General features: G+C 39.5%; 1 protein-coding gene across 1 annotated transcript; it reads left to right on the top strand.

Moving 5' to 3' along the window:
- The first annotated feature begins 16215 nt into the window (after nt 1-16215).
- Nucleotides 16216-20583, top strand: LOC145823811 (uncharacterized). The gene is made up of 9 exons (XM_082923332.1): nt 16216-17172; nt 17262-17402; nt 18041-18890; nt 19104-19190; nt 19289-19592; nt 19688-19772; nt 19861-19950; nt 20073-20324; nt 20440-20583. Exons 1-9 carry the CDS (start codon nt 16216-16218, stop codon nt 20581-20583), a joined length of 2910 nt encoding a protein of 969 aa, XP_082779458.1.
- Nucleotides 20584-21067: the final 484 nt, after the last annotated feature.

Here is a 21067-nt window from a genome sequence, read left to right as displayed (position 1 = left end):
AAAGGTGCATCACCCACCTCGGCCCAACAAACTGGAGACCTACACGGTCGGCCATACAAGGCCTCAAACGGTGCCATACCGATGCTAGACTGAAAACTGATGTTGTAGGCAAACTCTACCAATGGCAAGTGCCTCTCCCACGTCCCACTGAAATCCAGGACACAACCCCGAAGCATATCCTCGAGGATCTGAATAGTACGCTCGGACTGCCCGTCAGTCTGAGGATGATAAGCCGTACTAAAGGTCAACTTAGTGCCCAAGGCACTCTGCAAACTCTGCCACAACCTAGCAGTAAAACGAGGATCTCTATCTGAGACAATCGTCACTGGGACCCCGTGCAATCTCACTACGTCCCGAATATACAAATCGGCAAGATGATCTACCGAATCTCTCACGCGCATAGGAATAAAGTGCGCCGACTTAGTCAACCGGTCTACAACCACCCAAATAGCATCACTACCCCGTTGAGTCCTCGGAAGACCTACAACGAAGTCCATAGTGACATGCTCCCACTTCCACTCGGCAATAGGCAAGGGTTGCAACAAACCCGCTGGCCTCTGATGCTCGGCCTTCACTTGCTGGCAAGTAAGGCATTTCGATACGAAAACAGCCACATCTCTCTTCATACCCCGCCACCAAAACTGGCGACCCAAATCCTGATACATCTTAGTACCTCCCGGATGCACCGCAAGGCGCGAATGGTGAAACTCTCGGAGTACTTCCTCTCGGCAAGACTCCGGTACAAACAAACGGTTTCGGTATCTCACACTCAGGTCGGGATACACCGTCAAACCCTTCTCAACTTTCCCACTGGAGATCTTCTCTCGGAGGGATTCTACCTCAAAGTCACCTCTCTGTGCCTCTAACACTCTAATCATAAGTGTAGGCTGCGCAACAACAGAAAACAAGGCCGCAGCCTCGACAGATTCGCCCAGTAGCAAATCAAACTCGCCAAGTGCTCCCAACATCTCCCATTCCCGGATGGCTATACAAGCTACATCACTAATGGTTTTCCTACTAAGGGCATCGGCCACAACATTGGCCTTTCCCGGATGATAATGCAACTCAAAATCATAATCCTCGATGAACTCCATCCACCTCCTCTGCCTCAGATTCAAGTCTCTCTGTGTAAACAGATACTTCAAACTCTTGTGATCCGAGAATACCTCGAACCTCTCACCATAAAGGTAGTGCCTCCAGATTTTCAAGGCAAAGATCACTGCTGCTAACTCTAGGTCGTGTGTGGGGTAATTCTTCTCGTGTATTTTCAACTGACGTGAGCCATAAGCTACTACTTTCCCATCTTGCATCAACACACAACCCAAACCCTCTCGTGAGGCATCACAATAAACCGCATAACCCAACCCTCTCTCCGGAATAATCAATACCGGAGCGGTGGTCAATCTAACTTTCAACTCTTGGAACGACTTTTCACAAGCCTCACTCCACACAAACTTGACTCCCTTCCGAGTCAGTCTAGTCAACGGTGACGCTAACCTGGAGAAATCTTTCACAAACCGACGGTAATACCCAGCTAATCCCAGAAAACTGCGGATCTCAAACACACTCTTAGGCTGTGCCCAATCTTGCACTGCCTCAACCTTGGATGTATCAACAGACACCCCTTCCCCGGATACCACGTGGCCTAAGAATTTGACTTCCCTCAGCCAGAACTCACACTTCCCAAACTTGGCATACAGCCTATGGGCTCTAAGCAATTCAAGCACCACTCTTAAGTGTTCCTCGTGCTCTTCCTCAGAAGGCGAATAGATAAGAATGTCGTCCACGAAGACGACCACAAATCGGTCTAAGAACTCCCGGAAAATCCGGTTCATCAAGTCCATAAAGACTGCCAGTGCATTGGTAAGCCCGAATGGCATCACCAGAAACTCGTAATGGCCATACCGCGTACGGAATGCCGTCTTAGGAATATCTTCCTCCCTGACCCTCAATTGATGGTAACCCGATCTCAAGTCTATCTTAGAGAAACAACGGGAACCCTTCAACTGGTCAAACAAATCATCTATACGGGGCATAGGGTACTTATTTTTAACCGTAGCCCGATTCAACTTCCGGTAGTCTATACACAATCTCAAGGCACCATCTTTCTTTTTAACAAAGAGTGCCGGTGCTCCCCACGGTGAAACACTAGGGCGAACAAAGCCCTTATCTAGCAATTCCTGGAGCTGAACTTTCAACTCAACCAACTCTGCTGGAGCAAAACGGTAAGGTGCCATAGACATCGGCGCCGTACCAGGCACTAAATCAATAGAGAACTCTATCTCTCGGTGAGGTGGCAAACTAACAAGATCTTCGGGAAAAACATCCGAATACTCACAAACCACCCTCGGCAATGCATGCTGGGTCTCACCACTCCCACCACTCTCAAAGCTAGCAAGTAGACTACTAAGCTCACTTCGCCCTCGCGAATCATACCCCGGTGGCAAAACACTACCAACCCGGTCTCCCAAGAAATGGAACCACTCCCCGCTCAAGGTACACAATGTAACCCTCTGGCGGTAGCAATCAATAACAGCCCGGTATGACGATAACCAGTCCATACCCAAAATAACATCAAAACCCTTCATGGGCATGACAACAAACGGAAAAGGAAGCCTATAGTCGGCGACCTCTATATCACATCCTCTAACACCCTGTTTCAGAATCAACTCACCACCCAAAGGCGATACCACACAAATAGGAGATGCTAACTGTGCTAACTCCAATTCCAAAACAGATGCAAATGCAGCAGATACAAAAGAATGAGATGCACCCGTGTCTATCAACACATTAGCAACTGAGTTGCAAAACAGAAAAGTACCTCTCACTACTGATGGAGCCGGTACTAAGTCCTGCGCGGTAACAGCATACACGCGCCCCGTAGGCCCCTGGTCTACCTGCTCACCTCTCGGAGCAAAAGACTGCTGCACAGACTGGGATGACGAAGCTCCCGGATTGGCCCTCGAGGCCTGCACAGACTGAGCTGGCTGAAAACCCTGCGTCTGCCTAGAACCAGACGCTCCCGAAGTGGCACTCAACTGTGGGCAAAACCTCTTGATGTGCCCAGGTTGTCCACACTGATAACAAATCAAAAGCTGCCCCCTGCCCAAACTCTGACTCGGCGGTCTAGCTGAAGAAGAAGCAGCTTTCTGACCCCCACCCTTCTGCGGGCAAACAGAAACCTTGTGACCCAGCTGGCCACACTTGTAACAAGTGAATTCTCCCTGACTGCCTCTCCCCGAGCCTACACTAGGCACTGGAAAGGTCGATCTAGAGACTGCACCTTGAGACTGCTGAGGGTTAGAACCCCTCTGCCTCCTGCCATCACTCTGACTATCCTGGCTCCTCTTGGAGCCTCTCTGACCCTCATCCTCCTCCTGCATCATAAGCTCCATATGAGCTGCAGCATCCACTAGGTGTCTATACTCTCGAATATAAGACCCACCAACTCTCAACTTGAGGCCCCGCCTCAACTTCCGCTCAAACTCATAGCAACGGCGTTCCTCAGACGCCACCAGTTCAGGTGCAAACCTAGACAGACTGGTAAAAGTAGCCTCAAACTCGGCCACTAACAAGCCCTGCTGATTAAGCCGGCTAAACTGATCCCTCAGCTTCTCCCTAGCTGCTGCTGATAAAAACCTCTCCTGAAAAGCATTCACAAACGCCTCCCAAGTACCACCAACACGAGCTTTCTCGTATTTCCACCATTGACCCGCATCTCCCTTCAGTTGGAAGGATGCCAAGGTCACTTTCAGTGCTCCGTCCTCGATGCCAAGCATCTCAAACGTCTTCGTTGTCTGTTCGAGCCATTCATCTGCCTTAAGCGGCTCTTTAGGATCCCCGATAAACTCGTCCGGATTACACCGAAAGAACTCCCTCTTCAAGAAGGAAGGCCCTGCCTCAGCTGCCTGATTCCCAGCTCTAAGAATACCCAGAGCTCCCGCTATCTCTCTGGCCAAGGCACCCATAGCCTGATGACCTACTGGCTCGGCCACATTGGCCTGCCCAACTCCCTCCTGCACTGCCGGAATCTCACCCTGTAACGGTACTTCCTGCCTCGCAGGTCTACCACGCCTAGCACCTCTTCCTCGTCCTGACATCCTAATAAAGGTAACACAGAACGTTAGCACATTCATAAATGTGCCGAAACTAAACACTCACGTCCTAATGCATGGACAACTGTAATTCACTCCACAGAAGCACATAAACACATAAGCACTTACGAATTTCATTTCCGGATAATAATAGTCCCGAGGCGTTACTAGAGTTCCGGTTAGAAACAGCGTTGATCAAGTGCTTTTCCAACAAGACTCCCAGAAACTCAAGGATCCAATCAACATCCAAGAAATTAAATCCCATACCCACATAGTCACATAAGCATGTTATCAAATAACTACATAGCATATGGTACTACATCTACGTCTCTATCAAGCGAGACAAACCCATTGTGATCCTAATCACTTCCCACGTACCCAAAGTATTCGAACCCGGTACGCTCTGATACCAAGTTGTGACGCCCCCAAAATAATAACAATAAACCCATCAGGTAAGACATGCATTTACATTTAAACTAAATGCATTCCTTTCATTCATTAGAATTCCAAGACATAAGTATTACATGTTAACCTCATAACAAAATGCCCTACGGGCTTACAGCTTTCCAAGTCAACACTTGGTTACAACAAAGAGTTCTAACTCGTTTACACATTAAGCCCTTGGCTTGAAATTACATGTAATACATCAACAGTAAAACGACAAAACTATGCCCGCCACTAGCCTCCCAGCTATGTCCTTGGAGGTGGCATGCTTCCTGCACCTGAAAATGATATTCCCATATAGGGTGAGCCACAGCCCAGTAGAAATACACTAAACCAACCATGGACAATGACTAAAACATTAGCAATTGATAGTTGGTCAACACTGATACAATCACATAAATTACATATTTATGTCAATGACTTACAAGTCCCAATTACTTTTCATTTTCCCTTTTTCAACAGATAAGCATGCTAGCTCTATTATCATTTCCACAGATATGTATAAAAACTATATCTCACATTCAGATAAGTATAAAAGCTATATCCACATTCTCAACAGATATGTATATCAACAATATCCACAGATAAGCATACAAGCTGTATCCACACTCTACAACAGATATGTATATCAACAATATCCACAGATAAGCATACAAGCTGTATCCACACTTCACTTCACAAAGATAAGCATATGAGCTCTATCTTCACTTCTCTAGACAAGCATATGAGCTCTGTCTACGGAGTACATCCCCTATCTCCTCCAAATACCTATCCGGTTTAGAGGTACATCCCCTATCTTCCCCTAAACCGCGGAGTACATCCCCTATCTCCTCCTCTACACATAACGTATATAAACACATTGGTTCTATATACAATCACACAATACACACAATTAATGTATTCTATCAACCGTCAAGTTCCATGACACATTCCATTGATTAGTTTCCGTTTACCTAATCATCATGCATTGTCTACAACAATCTCGACTATCCTCCACCGATAGCCCCAAGCAGTTATTTCTAAAACAGAAAATAAATGCACAAATGGATATTCAATCAACATTTCATTTCCTCATTTCTCACCAATTAATTATCCCAATTAATTAAACAATGTAATTAGGTCATTTTCCATAATTACCATTTCAACCCTTAGGTTCCATTTTCATCAATGATTCAACAATCATTCCATTTTTCTATGCCAAACATGCATCTAGGTTTATTATGAATAAAACCCCAACTTTTGTAAAATTACACAAAAGTCCCAACCTTTCACAAAATTACTAAACCAAGCCCAACATCTCAAAATACCAAAATTTAAAGACAAAACCCATAGAGAGGAGTAGGTTATCCCTACCTCAAATTCGGAGTCCCAAAGGAGAAGACGACAAAACCCAACGTGCTCCAAAACCCGAGATTTTCAGATTAAAATGAAGCCCTCGACGATCAACAACCTTTTTGTAAAGGCCAAAGGTGAGTAAATCACTCCTACTAGATCAAAACCTAGAGAGAAGGTAGAGTCTAGAGTGAGAGGCTCAACAATGGTGATTTTGAAAAAGTAAGAGAGAGAAGAGAAAGTGAAAAAGTGATTTGAAAAGTCACAATTTCAGGACTTTAACCCAGTCTTCCGCTCGAGCGTAAAACACCCCGCTCGAGCGGCCACTCACAGACTTCCGCTCGAGCGGCCAACCTCCCGCTCGAGCGCAGAATGCACTCGCCCAGCACTTTTGCAGAACCAGGCCTCCGCTCGAGCTCCCAACCCTACGCTCGAGCTCACAACACTGCACAACAAGATACTGGATGGATGTAATCTACGCTCGAGCGCCAACACCTCCGCTCGAGCGTACAGGCCAAAAATCTGGGCAACTAGTTTTGGTTTCTAACTCAACCAACCTGTAACCAACCCGCCCAACACATCCTATAACTCAAATACAAAGTAAGAAAGGATGTAAACAAGATAATAAACAACTACCAACATCCACGGACACATGTCCGGATCACGGTATAACAAGGGTAAACCCGGGATCGCTATACAACACTACGTGCCCCAAAATTTCAACTCGGTGAGCCAAAACTTGCACTTATCAAATTTGGCATACAAACGGTGCTCCTTAAGCAATTCAAGCACTACTCGTAAGTGAGCCTCATGTTCCTCCTCGGAGGTTGAACAAATTAAGATGTTGTCCACAAAGACAACCACAAAAAGGTCCAAGTGTTCCCGAAAAATTCTATTCATCAAATCCATAAAGGAAGCAGGCGCATTGGTTAACCCAAAAGGCATTACAAGGAATTCATAATGGCTATAATGCGTACGAAAGGCCATTTTCTGAATGTCCTCCTCCCGGACTCTTAACTGATAGTACCCCGACCTAAAATCTATTTTTGAGAAGCAACGAGACCCTTTAAGTTGGTCAAACAAATCATCTATTCTGGGTAGAGGATACTTGTTCTTAACTGTAACTCTATTCAACTTGCGGTAATCAATACACAACCGCAATGACCCATCCTTCTTCTTCGCAAAGAGAGTCGGCGCTCCCCAAGGCGATGTACTAGGGCGAATAAAGCCCTTGTCTAAAAGTTCTTGGAGTTGAATCTTCAACTCATGCAATTCGGCGGGTGTAAATCTATACGGTAACATGGAAATCGGTGCCGGGCCAGGCACTAATTAAATAGAGAACCCGATCTCCCGGTGAGGTGGTAAACTAGTAAGATCTTCTAGAAAGACATCCGGGTATTCACAAACTACCCTTGGTAACTCAACACGAGCCCTGTCACTCTCACTATCCAAGAGAGTTGTAAGAAGGCCACTAAGCTTGCTCCTACTACAAGGGTCAACAACTGGCGACAAGGCTCTATCAACTCCGTTCCCCAGAAAATAGAAACGATCACCACCCGAAGTGCAGACTGTAACTCTCTGACGGTAACAATCAATCACAGCTTGATAAAAACACAACCAGTCCATGCCTAAAATGACATCAAAACTCGACATATCTAGCAACACAAAAGCAAATGGAAGTCGATGTCCGGCAACTTATATTTCACAATAACGACAACCCCGGTCTAAATCAACTGTACCCCCAACAGGTGACTTTACCCTGAGTGGAGGCACTAACTGTGCTACCTCTAACCCCAATGCAGAAGCAAATGCAGTAGATATAAATGAATGAGATGCACCCGTGTCTATTAATACATTAGCTAAAGAATTACACATAACAAAAATACCTCTCACAACTGAGGATTCTGGTAACTGCTCTGACACGGTAACAGCATACACGCGCCGTTGTGGCCCCTGATTAAGTTGTCCCCCTCTCGGAGCATAGGCCTGTTGTATCGACTGAGTCGAAGTGGCTCCCTGATTAGCTCGTGAAGCCTGAGCTGAATGAGCCTGTTGGTGGCTCTGAGTCTGCTTCGATCCTGATGCGCCAGATGCGCCTCCCAACTGAGAGCAAGTTCTCTTCATATGCCCCGGCTGACCACCTGATAACAATTAAATCCCTAGCCTCCATTCTAAGACTAAGACTGACTCTGAGATCGGTTAGGTGGTGGTGGTGGCAACATCAATGTCCTCCACCCTTCTGTGAGCACGAAAAGGCTTTGAGGCCTGGCTGGCTACACTTGAAACACGTGAAGCCACTAGATGTACTTTTTCCTGGAACCGCACTAGGCAAAGGAAAAGTGGATTTTGACTGTTGTGGTTGTGGCTGGAATGAAAAAGTACCCATGCTCTTCTTATTCTGCCTATAGTCTCCTTGAGACTCTTGGCCCCTAGGCCTTGAACTCCGAAGCCTCTCCTCCTCGGCTTGTATGGAAATCTCAACGTATGCCGCCGACTCTACAAGGCGGTCATAGTTCCGAATCATGTTCCCAACAATCTTAAAGAAAATTTTGGTTTTTAACTTTTTCTCGAATTCAATGCAACGGTGTTCTTCCGTTGCCACTAATTTTGGTGCAAACCTAGATAAACTAGAGAAGATTGCCTCGAATTCGGCCGCGGTCATATCGAGTTGTTTGAGGTCTTTGAACTCTTGCCTCAATCTCTCCCTAGCGGCGGGAGGTAAATACTTATCTTGGAAAGCAACCACAAAGGCTTCCCATGATGGCTCCACCCTACCCTTGGCATACTTCCACCACTGACCCATATCCCCTTTAAGGTAGTAACTCACTAGAGTCACCCTCAACTTGCTATCATTTATATGAAGCATCTCGAACGTCTTCACAGTTTGTTCGAGCCACTCATCTGCTTTCTTGGGCTCGGGGCCATCATGGAATTCATCTGGTTTGGCCCGTAAAAACTCTCTAGTAAGGAAACTCGTCCTTGACTCCACGGTGTTCTCTCGGGCTTGATTCTCCGCCCTCAACAAGTTCATAGACTCCCTCAAACCCCATCCCATTTCTCGGGCTAGGGCCCCCATTGCGGTTTGACCCAGTTGTCCCACGTGCTCGGCCACATTAGCTTGGCCTGCTTGCTCAGCCATATTAGCTTGGCCGAACCCTTCTTCTTGCACCGAAACCCTATGGATCGATACCTCATGCACACCTCGACGAGCCCTACCACGCCTCCCGCCTCTACCACCACGGACTTGACCCCTTCCTGACATCCTAATAAAGGACACAAGAAATAATTTAGCACATTAACTCATATGTGCTCGTAACTTGACTTACATGTTCGATTACAACAATTCCATATATTTCTTTACCATATACACAATTCAATTTCACTCCACATAAGCACCTAGTCATGTAAACACATACGCATTATACTCTTATGATAAGATTCGTCGCACGACAAATCAAAAATTCTTAGTAGAATGAGTATTGATCAAGTACCCTTCTAATAAGACCTCAAGGAATTTAATAGGCGCAAACAACATCCCAAAAGTCCGATCCCATACCCATTTAGTCACATAAGCATGTTATCACATAGTCACAAGATGCATAACACTTCCTAAACATGCTAAATGAACCCATTGTGGTTAAACAACCACTTCCCACGAGCTCAAAGTATTTAAACCCGGTAGCTTTGATACCAAGTTATAACGCTCCAATTTTCATACCCAAATGACAATACAATAATCATGGCCCTTTTAAAGGAAAGCCAATTATACAATCTCACACTTGCATTTCTTAATGTAAATAATTCCTCATGCGATAATACATTAGTCCAACAACAAGTAATTAAACAAATAAATACCCCCAAGGGTTTACAAGTTTCCAAGGCTTAAGCCTGGTTACACAAAATGGTTATTCAAACCCACACAAATACAGCTCTTGGCTTACAGACAGAGTCACGGTAGAATGAGAGTTTTGTACTCTCAATACACACATTTTCTAGCCTTTAGTTAGGCGGAATCACCACATCCTTTCCTGCACAGAAATCCCGTAGGGTGAGCATAAAGCCCAGTAAGAAATTCTTAACAAAGTATATACATTTTATACAAGTCTCAAGAGATGAAATGCACATGCCATGCTATGTCCTTTTTGAAGATAAATCACATTTTTCATCTTTTGAAAACCATCATACTCAATGATGTCATGCAATTTCAATTATTCAAAATTTATTAATTTAATTCAAGGGGCGGTAAATACAACTCTGGTAATCTCTAGGTCGATGTCTGCAAGTAGACTATACAAGTACTACCAATTTGTCATTTTTACCAGCATTGACTAGAAGGCTCGACACCTAGAATCTGTCATTTTTACCAGTATTAAGTGGAAGGCTCGACACCTATTCAATTTCATCTACACCACCTGTCAAGACTTACCACCATATTTACCCCAAAACCAATTCATGGAAACTTGTTTCTCAACATTCTTTTCTCAATGCAAGTTTTCAAATCAACTTTCAAAGTTTAATGTAATCAAATGAATTGATATGCTAATAACACAAGATGAAGATAAATATTTTTATTCCAATTCATCATCCAAGGAATAACACAATTCCCTCTTCTCAAGTATCCTCAACAATTAGTCATTTCAAGACTATTTCAACGTTTTGAACAATAATTTCTAAAATGAACAACAATTCTCATATTCCCTGAAATTCATCATTTATATAAATATAAATAAGAAAATTTCCAAACATCCATTTATTTTGACACACAAAATAAATACAACAATGTCATTAATGGATTTTCAGTCTTTTAAAAAAAATCTCCAAATTCTAGGTTTTCTCACAAAAACTATACAACTCAAATCTTTTGAAAGAAAACTTTCCAAAATCATCTTTTATTCAATCAACAAAGATCAAAACCTATAAGTTCATTTTAAAAGAACAAGAGGCAAACCCACTTTTAAAATTGCTAAACTTCTTGAATTAACAATAGATTTTCAAAGCTATCGAAGGATGATTTCGAAAATCATTTAGATCTTGCAAATATATATATATATATATATAACTCTAAGAAAATCCCTACCTCAAGTTTTGAAGAAGAAATGCGATGAAACCCCCAAAATCAATGGTATCCAAACTCAATCTTCACTGCACACAACGAAACTCTCGAGGAGCTAACCAACTTTGATGAAGAACTTAGGTCCAAATCCCAAAGGATTTGAAGAAATCAAAGATCTTGTGAGGTTTTTAGTAGGCAATGTAGAGAGAAGGGAGAGGAAATGTTTTTTGAGAGAGAGAGAGATATACAAAAGTGATGTGAAATATCAGATTCACGAACTGATATAATACATGGTCCGCTCGAGCATGGAAAGCCCCGCTCGAGCGTCAAATACACTATCCCAGTACTTTTGCAGACAGGTCAAACTTCTGAAACTAAACATTTTCCGCTCGAGCACATAAATGGCTGCTCGAGCGAACAAGCAACTTCTAATGCATTTTGCATTTTTGTTTTGGGGGCGCTGCCTCTCAACCCCACCAGGGCGCTGCCCTAGGACCCGCCAAGGAGCACTGTCCTCTGGACCCTCGCGAGCTGACCGGGCAGCTCAACCCCCGACCGGCCCAGTTGAAGTGGCAAAACATGAAAGAAGGATTGAAACCGAGATCGCTACAGTACCCGCGCGGGGAGTTGAAAAATGGTTTTTTGGTGCCCACTACCGTCTGTATAATAGCTGGCAAATGTGGGGAATGGTTTTAAAAATTGAAAAATGATTTTTCGGTGCCCACGACTGTCCATATAATAGCCGGCAAATGTGGGGATGGTTTGAATTCAAGGTGCCTAATTGCCCAGTGTAAGCTTATCGCTAGATGAATGTGGGAAAAATGATTTTTGGATGTCCACATAGTCCTGCCGTAGAAGAGCCGGCAAAAATGAAAAAACGGATGGTTTTCGAAAATGTTTTGGGTGCCCACGTCCTGCCGTATAATAGCCGACAAATGTGGGGGATGGTTTTAAAAAGTTGAACAATGGTCTTTGGAAAAATGTGATTTTTGGAAGAAAATGGCTTTTGAGAAAATGGTTTTTGGGAGTTCACTTCTCGCCGTATAATAGCCAGCAGAAGTTGTAAAGTGTTATGGATTGAGTGCCCGCTGTCCCGCCATATCAAATTGGCAAAAGGTGGAATGGGTTGAGAAATGTGTTGAGTCGATGATAATATGTGTGAATTGAGATGAATTATGAAATTACAATTGATGTGTAATTTGGCATGGAAAGGGAATGCATATAGAAATTATTTGAAGAAATTGAATTAAAAAGGGTTTATTATCGTTGTGATATGTTGAATTAAGATTGATAACACACATGTGGATATGATGCAGTTGTGATATATTGAATTATAGTTGCTAATGCAAGTGTGGATGTGATGTAGTTGTTAGATGTATAGGAGTTGAGTGTAGGATAACAATTATTGAATATAAAAGAGATTTGGATTTCTACATTGAGGAGTTACAACAAATATGAATAGATTGGTGGGAATAGTATGTATGTGAGATGTTTTGGAGTATTAAGGGAACTTGAACTTGAGGTTATGAAGTTATAATAAATGTAACTCGTAAAAGGGGAGAATGGGAATAAAAAGAGAAATGTTAAAATGGAAATTTAATAAGGAATATTTTGGAATGGGTTAATAAATATGAAATGATGTGGTTCCTTACACATATTTGTTTCTAAAAAGGATTTATGATTTTTTGATAAAAATGATAGTTTTGATGGTCGAAGGTTTTCTTAAATGTTCAAATAAATTTCGAGAAAAAGATACTTTACGTATGATATTTTGAAATTACAAAACGTCACCTACTATGTGGTATCACCCTGCATGCATGATCATTTCTATCTATAGGATGGTTATTGTTGTAGAACTATGAGATTCCTATTGGACAATTGTGCTTACCCCTTGTTGTTTCATTTCTTTTTTTTTACAGGAAGAGAATTCAGATTGATTGGTTGAAGGATTAGGAAGTTTATGTATCTCTTGTGTGTGATCTCATTGTACTTTGATGTTTGTAATTATTTAATTGTAACTCCGTAGCAGGAGCTTGGCATGTATTATTATTATTGCTGTATTCATCATGAGAGAGACATGTACTATTATGTTTCTATTACTCAAGGGTAATAGATAATTGTTTAAAAAAAAAAAGGGACCTAAATTTCAGGCTCTTGGTAATGTTTCCGAGTAATTAAAATTCGAGACGTGACAGTTCCAATCCAAGATCTTCAGTATAGGAAACAATATCTTTACTACTTAAATAGCACACAACATATTTATTTTTAAATAAAAATAAAAATAAAAATTTATATTTTACAGATTTAACAGTACACTCATCAAGTATATATTGTAACCTTTGATATTGTATTGACAACTTCCCAGCATTGTGTAATGCATCAGCTTGCTTTGTCCAAAATTTTCCATGGCTCCAAATGCTACGCCACTTAGATCAAATTGAAATGCACCGCAACTACATGACACAAATCAAAGATTGCTACGGTTACTGAATTTCCTAAGCATACTGGATTTGACATGCATGCCACCCAAATATATTTTGAAAACCATATATATATGCTTATTAGATAGCTTCAATTAATGTATGAAAACAGTGAAAAAAAAAATGAAAACAATTTCGGTGTTTCTCAATTTTATTGGAGAAGAAAAATGAAAACAATTTCGGTGTCTCTTAGTTTTAATGGAGAAGGATTCTCTCCCGTCCACAGTTTTACTAGAGGGGTGTTGTTGGGATTTATAGAGCCACCACATATCCTATTTTGATAATTTAAAAAAATTAGATTCATTTAATATTGACAACTATATGATTTCATTATATTTGTTTAAAAAAATGAATGATAAATATATTTTTAAAATTGTCCATTCATTTTTTTAAAGACCAATAATATATATATATATATATAAATATGGCATTAATCTAAATTTTATTCTTAATGATCTACTATAAAAAAACTTTACAAATCGTATGATTCAAATTATTAAAATGAGGCCTATAATGTATTTTACGGACCGATTATCACACTTGTAATTCAACAGTAAATTAGACAGAACTACTTCCCATATTAATAATAGAAAGTAAAAACATAAAGGGGATTTTTTTTAAGGTCCTTAATAATAACAATTTAGAGGCTAAAGGACACACAAAAAGATAGTGATGCCTCACGTCCCTGAAACAACTTGGCGCGCGTTTTTAATTATTTTGTGGACCAAAATACCCTCGCCAAAATCAACACAGAACCAAACTCATTCCGACGTCTCAGTTACATTCCAAACATCCAGCATCTTCACGAACAGGAGACCAGCAGAATTAGAGTTTCAACATCATCTGCACCATCGACATTACAGCTTCGTTATCCTCTCCAAAAATCATTCCCATTCCTTCCTCACAAATTTCTCTGACCTACGTTAAAGCTTCGTTTTCACGGCTCATCATCATCTCAGTCCATCTTCGTCACGTCGCATCTTCATCGCGGACCATATCAGCTCATCATTCAAGTTTCATCCTAACTCTGGTCAGTTTTTCTACAATACAACTAGATTTTCTCTGGAAACACAGTTAATAGCATTTTATAATAACCTTTCATAAATTAGGGTTTCAATTTCGTAATAAAAAGCTACCTGCATTTGAAAAAATTTATTTCTGTGTATTTTGAACTTATTCTTCAACATGTTTGTTTGATTTTATCTGTAAATTTCTCTGGCATTTAAATTTCTCTGATTTTTGATTAATGTAATTTTCTTCTTTCAATTTTCTCTGGCAAGTTTATTTTCACAACAATTTTTTGTGTTTTTATCTTATTCTTGAACATGTTTCTGTAATTCTGTCTATAAATTTTCCTGCTCCGTAAATTTCTCTGTAATATGTATTTTTAATTGCAATGTCTATCTTAATCTAGAATGTCTATTGCTTTCTTGCCTCTGTCTTAAGTTTCTCTGGTATTTATAATTTTCTCTGACCACATCACATCACTTTCCTCCCTTGTGTCTTTGTCATTTTAAATTTTCTCTGGAATTTTCATATTGTGGACTGGAATGAATGTTTCTTCTTGGAATTTTCTCTGCCATATGTACTTTGAGAAAAAGTTATTTCTCTGAATTTTGATCTTATTCTTGAATATGTTACTGTCATTTTGTATCTGAATTTCTCTGCTTTGTAAATTTCTCTGTAATATGTATCCTTCTCTGCAATGTCAATTACACTCTTGCCTCTGTCTTAAGTTTCTCTGGTATTTATAATTTTCTCTGGAATGAATGTTTCTTCTTGGAATTTTCTCTGCCATATGTACTTTGAGAAAAAGTTATTTCTCTGAATTTTGATCTTATTCTTGAATATGTTTCTGTCATTTTGTATCTGAATTTCTCTGCTTTGTAAATTTCTCTGGAATATGTATCCTTCTCTGCAATGTCAATTACACTCTTGCCTCTGTCTTAAGTTTCTCTGGTATTTACAATTTTCTCTGACCACATCGCACCACTTTCCTTCCTTGTGTCTTTGTCATTTTAAATTTTCTCTGGAATTTTAATATTGTGGACTGGAATGAATGTTTCTTCTTGGAATTTTCTCTGCCATATGTACTTTGAGAAAAAGTTATTTCTCTGAATTTTAATCTTATTCTTGAATATGTTTTGTCATTTTGTCTATGAATTTCTCTGCTTTGTAAATTTCTCTAGAATATGTATCCTTCTCTGCAATGTCAATTACACTCTTGCCCCTGTCTAAGTTTCTCTGGTATTTATAATTTTCTCTGACCACATCGCACCACTTTCCTCCATTGAGTGTCTCTATCATGGTTAATTTTCTCTGCTTGTGTATGTAAATTTTTCTTGCATTTTAATATTATGAATTGAAATTTTCTCTGGAATGGAAATTTCCTCAAGAATGTGTAATTTTTTCCAGAATGTGCATTTTTCTCTGGTATGTTTATTTTGTTCAATTCTTGATTTCAATATGGTATACTTCTCAGTGCCATGTTTACATTACTTTGTTTATTTTATCTTTGCTAATTGTGGAATGCAAATTTTCTTTCACTTGCCATGTTTACTTTTTTCTATCATTCATTTTCTCTGGTATGTTTACTTCTATCTGTAATTTAAACAATTATTGAAAATTTCTCTCCCATGTTTATGATGCTGTGTTGATTTTCTCTGACATGTCAAATTTTCTGTAATTTTCCCTTATCTGTAATTTTCTCTGGCATCTCCAATTTTCTCCCTTATCTGTAATTTTCTCTGACATTTCCATTTTTCTCTGGGATTTAATGTTGACATCTCTATGCTTTAATCATTGTCTAGAAATGGCAAAACGTAAAGGCAGCGAAACACCAGAAACACCAAGCAAAAAACAGAAACTGTCTCAGTCTTCTTATGGACTAGGATCAAAAACCAGCAGCAAAACACTAGAAACACCAAGGAAGCAAGAACAACTCTCTCAGTCCTCTTATCTTCTAAGATCAAAAACCAGCACTAAAACACCACAAACTCCTTCCCAAAACACACAAGTCCAAGCTGATGAAGCAACTAGCATCCAGATGAGTACCCCAACTTCAAAAGACTCAAGCTCAAGGGGGAAAAAACCTGTTAAACTCCACAGAAAGAGAGCTCACTACAGCATTCAATTCCGATCCAACCTCTCATCTGTCGTCTCCTTCTTTCAAACACTTAAATTCAGTTCAAAACATCTTCTAGAGCTTCAAAAGACCCCATTCTGGTATTTGATTCAAGCTCTAACCACTGGAAGGATGGATCCAAAGAAATCTAGGAAATCCGATGATGATGTAGTTGCCATAATCCAATGTTACAATGAAAAAACAAAAGCATTCACAGTTGGGAAGAAGAACCTGACCTTTACAACAAATGACATGACCTTGATTTTTGGTTTGGAAGGAGGTAAAGGAGCCATGTCATTAAGATACTCTAAAAAGCCAAAATCTGCATTCCTCAGGAGAAGATTCCAAAAGGACACAAGGCTCACTGGTCCTGTTCTTAAAAATGCCTTGGTCAAAGCAATGAAAGGCAAGCAACCAACTGACTTCAAAGATGTAGCAATCATTGTTACATTGTACTTGTGTCTCACCCTATTTTTTGCAACAAGTGGGAATTCAATAGGTTGGGTTTTTATAAAGTATGTGGAACCTCTTGAATCAATGAAACAGTATGATTGGCCGGAAGCAATCACATCAACATTGATTGATTCTATCATGGCATTGCATAGAACTCCAGAAAAAGTTACGGGGTGTGTCATTGCATTGCTGGTAAGTATAATATCCATTCAAATTTGCAGTTATCATACTTACAAATTTGTGCGTTTACAAAATTTTATTTACTTTCATTTTCATCACAGTATTGGCTATGTGAACATGCAACTATCATTGACTCAGAAGACAGTAACACAACAGACTTCCCAAGATGTGCCAAGTGGAACCTTCAAACCTTGACGAAACAGCTGCAGAAGACACCAGTCCACTCTCTTGCACCTCGACAGGTTAGATTCCTATTGCTACCGAAATCTCAGTGAAATTTCAAAAATTTCTCTGACTACTGCTTTGTTTCCCTCCTTGTGCATTGATTGATTAAGATTAATTTTCTCTGAAATATTAATTTCTGTTTTCTTCTTTGTTAACCACTGGTCTATTTCTGCCATTGTAATCAATTTTCTCTCCCATCCAAATTTCTCTGACCACAATTGTAACACATTAACTTATATGCCCTGATTCATTTTCTCTAATATCTGAATTATGTTCTTTGTCACATAATTTTCTCTGGCCCATCAAATTTTATCTCCTTGTGTGTAATTTTCTCTGCCCATAACTTGTGTGCCTTGCATCTTTGATTAACACTGTTTATTTCTACCCTTCTAATGAATTTTCACTGGAATTCAAATTTCTCTGACACAAATATAGTAAAACATTAACTTATAAACACTGTTTATTTCACTGTTTCATAATTTTCTCTGCCCCATACAATTAACTCCATGCCTCTAATTTTCTCTGGCCCAATACAATTTTCTCTGAAGTTTGTTTCCAATTAGTATCATTTAGATGAATTTTATTTTCCTTATTTGAATTTTTTCTCTGAGTGAATTTTGTAACATTTCTCTAATAAAAGAGTCTCCTGTTACAGATTGATAACAAGCAGCTAGTCAAAAACCCATCTGAGGAGTTTTGTCTTGGCAAAAAGACGAAGAAAGAATTAAAAAAGGCAATTGTCATATTCAAGGAGAAATTACAAGATCCATCTGAAGATGGAGGGAATGAACAAAAAGAAGAAGAAACCACCAAAGAAACCAGCAATGGACAAGAACATCAAGCAAGCAGCACAGAAGAAGAAACCACCAAAGAAAGTGAAGAAATAGAACCAGAAGACAAAGAACAAAATGAACAGAAAGAAAATGATGAAGAAAGTGATGAAGAAGAAAATAATGAGCAGATGGACCAACAACATGATGAAGAAAGTGATGAAGAAGAAAATGAACAGAAAGAAAGTGAACAAGAAGATGAAGATGAAGATGAACAAGAAGAAGAGAACAAGGATGAAAGTGATGAAGAAGAAAATAATGAGCAGATGGACCAACAACATGATGGCATTTGTGGCTCAACAATGCATCAGCCTGAAGAATTTGAGGAATCAAAGGATGCCCAAATTGCTGATCTACGTCAAAGACTGAAGGCACTGTCTCAATCTAAAAAAGAAGAAGACAGAAATTGGATGGAATTACTTGCTGAAAAGGATATTTCAATAAGAATCCTGACATCACATAACTCAGAACTTCAAGAAAAAGAAAGCACAATCCGAATGAAACTAAGGATGTTGGAGGTTGAAAAAGCAGACGATGCAAAAACAATTCAACAGTTGAGGTGTTCAAATTCGGAGCTTGAAACTGAAAATGCCAAATTGCATGAACAAGTTCAAGAACTATCTGTCCAACTAGCAACACAACCATACCGAACACCAACACAACTTCAACCACAAGGTCAGTGAAAATCTTGAGCCACAAAAAGTTATGTCCTTGTGCCATCATAACTCAGAGAAATTTCTATTTATTATAATTTTCTCTGTCATTGGTAATTTTCTCTGGAAGTTATATCTCTCTCAACACATTAGTTATATTTCTACTGCTCATTTCATTTCTCTGTATATTTTCTTATTCCATTTTTGGGGCTTGTTTGATTTTCACTGTGTATAGTTGGAATGCAACTGGAACAACAACCAACAACCCAACAAGAGCAAATCCCACACAAACAACAACCGAAACAAAAGAAGAAACTCTATGGTAACTACAAAATATTGAATTAAATAAATTTACATATTGAAATATCATCTGTTGCTTTAGAGAAATTTCACTTTTCCTAATATTTTCACTGCCTACAGTCAAAAAAGATCCAACCTCAATGATAAAAAATTTAAAGGCAAAAGAAAGGAAGGAAAAGCAGCATGATCCAGAATTCCAATATCCGAAAGTTGCGAAAGTGACTAGAGCTTCAAAACAAGCTGCAAAACAAGTTGAGCAAAGCACAAAGGACAAAGAAGTGCTTGATGCTGATGCATACGTCTTGCCTCAACCTATAAACATCACAAAATCTTGGGTCTTTCCACAAACTCTTCCCATTTCAAGATTGATAAAAGATCATATAAAAGACATCTTGCAGCACATATCAAATGTGTCTGGGCTTGAGTAAGTACAACAAACAAAATAGAACATAACAAACAACAAATTACAAACTTATGTTGCATTAACAACAATTCAATCCCTTCTTTGTCATCTTGTAGAGCTTTAATTTGGACAAGTGAGTTGAATATCATTACCTTTGAAGACATTGGAAACCTCATAAAGCAAAAAGAAATTGCCAACAATGTAAGTCTTTCCCTTTCATCAACATTTCTCTGCAATGTTCCATCAGCCTTTATAAAACAATATTACAATTATAAATCATATTTTTCAGGTCATTGATGGCTATGGAGAGATCCTTTTGGCTGACCAAATCAGAGAGAAACAACAACCAACCTCATTTTTTTTCACATCCATGTGCTTAGTATGTTACTACTATTTTATTTGATTTTCTCTGGAATTTACTTTCTACTTTCTCTTCTTAATATACTTCTTGAAGTCAGTTGTGTCACTAACAAACCATTTTTTGATTTTCTCTGAGCACAGAATTTCATCAACATGACAGAAAATCAAAGTTTTCGAGTGTCCTTATTTGACAAGCATATTGAAACAGCATGGAGGAACTATAGGTTCCTCCATTTCCCAATAAATACTGGAGGTAATGAGAAGTCCACACATGGAAATCACTGGACCTTGCTTGTCCTGGACAAACAAGACAATTTATGGAGGTTCTACAACTCATTGAGGCCAAGGAGGGATGATGCAGAAGACAAATATGTCAAAGATGCAAAACAATTGGTAACGAGTGCAAATTTCTCTGATCCATCATCATCTTTATGTGATGATAATTTTCATAGAATCCCATTGACTTGTCCGTAAATTTCTCTCTTATATAAAAATTATTTTTTTGCAGCAAGATTACGTGGAGAATTTTCTGAAAGCTTGTCTTGAAAGAGACGCTCAATCACAACCCTCTTTCAAATTAATTAACTCACAAAACACAAGTTATGACTTTGAGTATGTCAACAATGCTCCACAACAAGAAAGTGATTCGTAAGTTTCATACATCTATAAATAAGATAATTTCAGTTGCATGTTTCTTAAAACTAACCATACCTATAATTTGTATGCAGTCTGGATTGTGGCCTCTTCGTCTGCTATATAATGAAACAATATAGCAAGCATGAACCTATCAAATCCAAATTATCCACACAAGAGATAAGGTTGATGAGGGCAGAACTCATAGAGAGATTTGTGACCGAAGTTGGCAGGTCATGGACTGAACCAATTGAAATACCCCCAGAAGAACCACAAATGTAATAGTGAAACTAGTGAAAGGAAGACAATGTACATATCCACACAGAGAAAATTGTCTCACATATATGTATATATCCTTTCTTGTTCATACATTGAAGGAATGATGATCCTTGACGTATATGTATATATCCTTTCTTGACTAATCTAAATTTCATTTTTTTTTTTATTTCGACTAATGTAAATTTCAACAATTGTCTGCCAGAGAAAATTGTCTGCCAGAGAAA

This window comes from Camellia sinensis, chromosome 4 (assembly GCF_055761805.1).
Source record: "Camellia sinensis isolate YWXY chromosome 4, ASM5576180v1, whole genome shotgun sequence".
NCBI classification, from domain to species: Eukaryota; Viridiplantae; Streptophyta; class Magnoliopsida; order Ericales; family Theaceae; genus Camellia; species Camellia sinensis.
The sequence above is the reverse complement of the archived record's forward strand: the minus strand, read 5'-3'. Positions and strand labels throughout refer to the sequence as shown.

Coding starts and splice junctions, on each gene's coding strand:
- LOC145823811 (XM_082923332.1), top strand. CDS start 16,216: ATGGCAAAACGTAAAGGCAGCGAAACACCAGAAACACCAAGCAAAAAA. Junction 17,403..18,040: donor ACTCTCTTGCACCTCGACAG/GTTAGATTCCTA, acceptor CTCCTGTTACAG/ATTGATAACAAGCAGCTAGT. Junction 19,951..20,072: donor TTTTCACATCCATGTGCTTA/GTATGTTACTAC, acceptor CTCTGAGCACAG/AATTTCATCAACATGACAGA.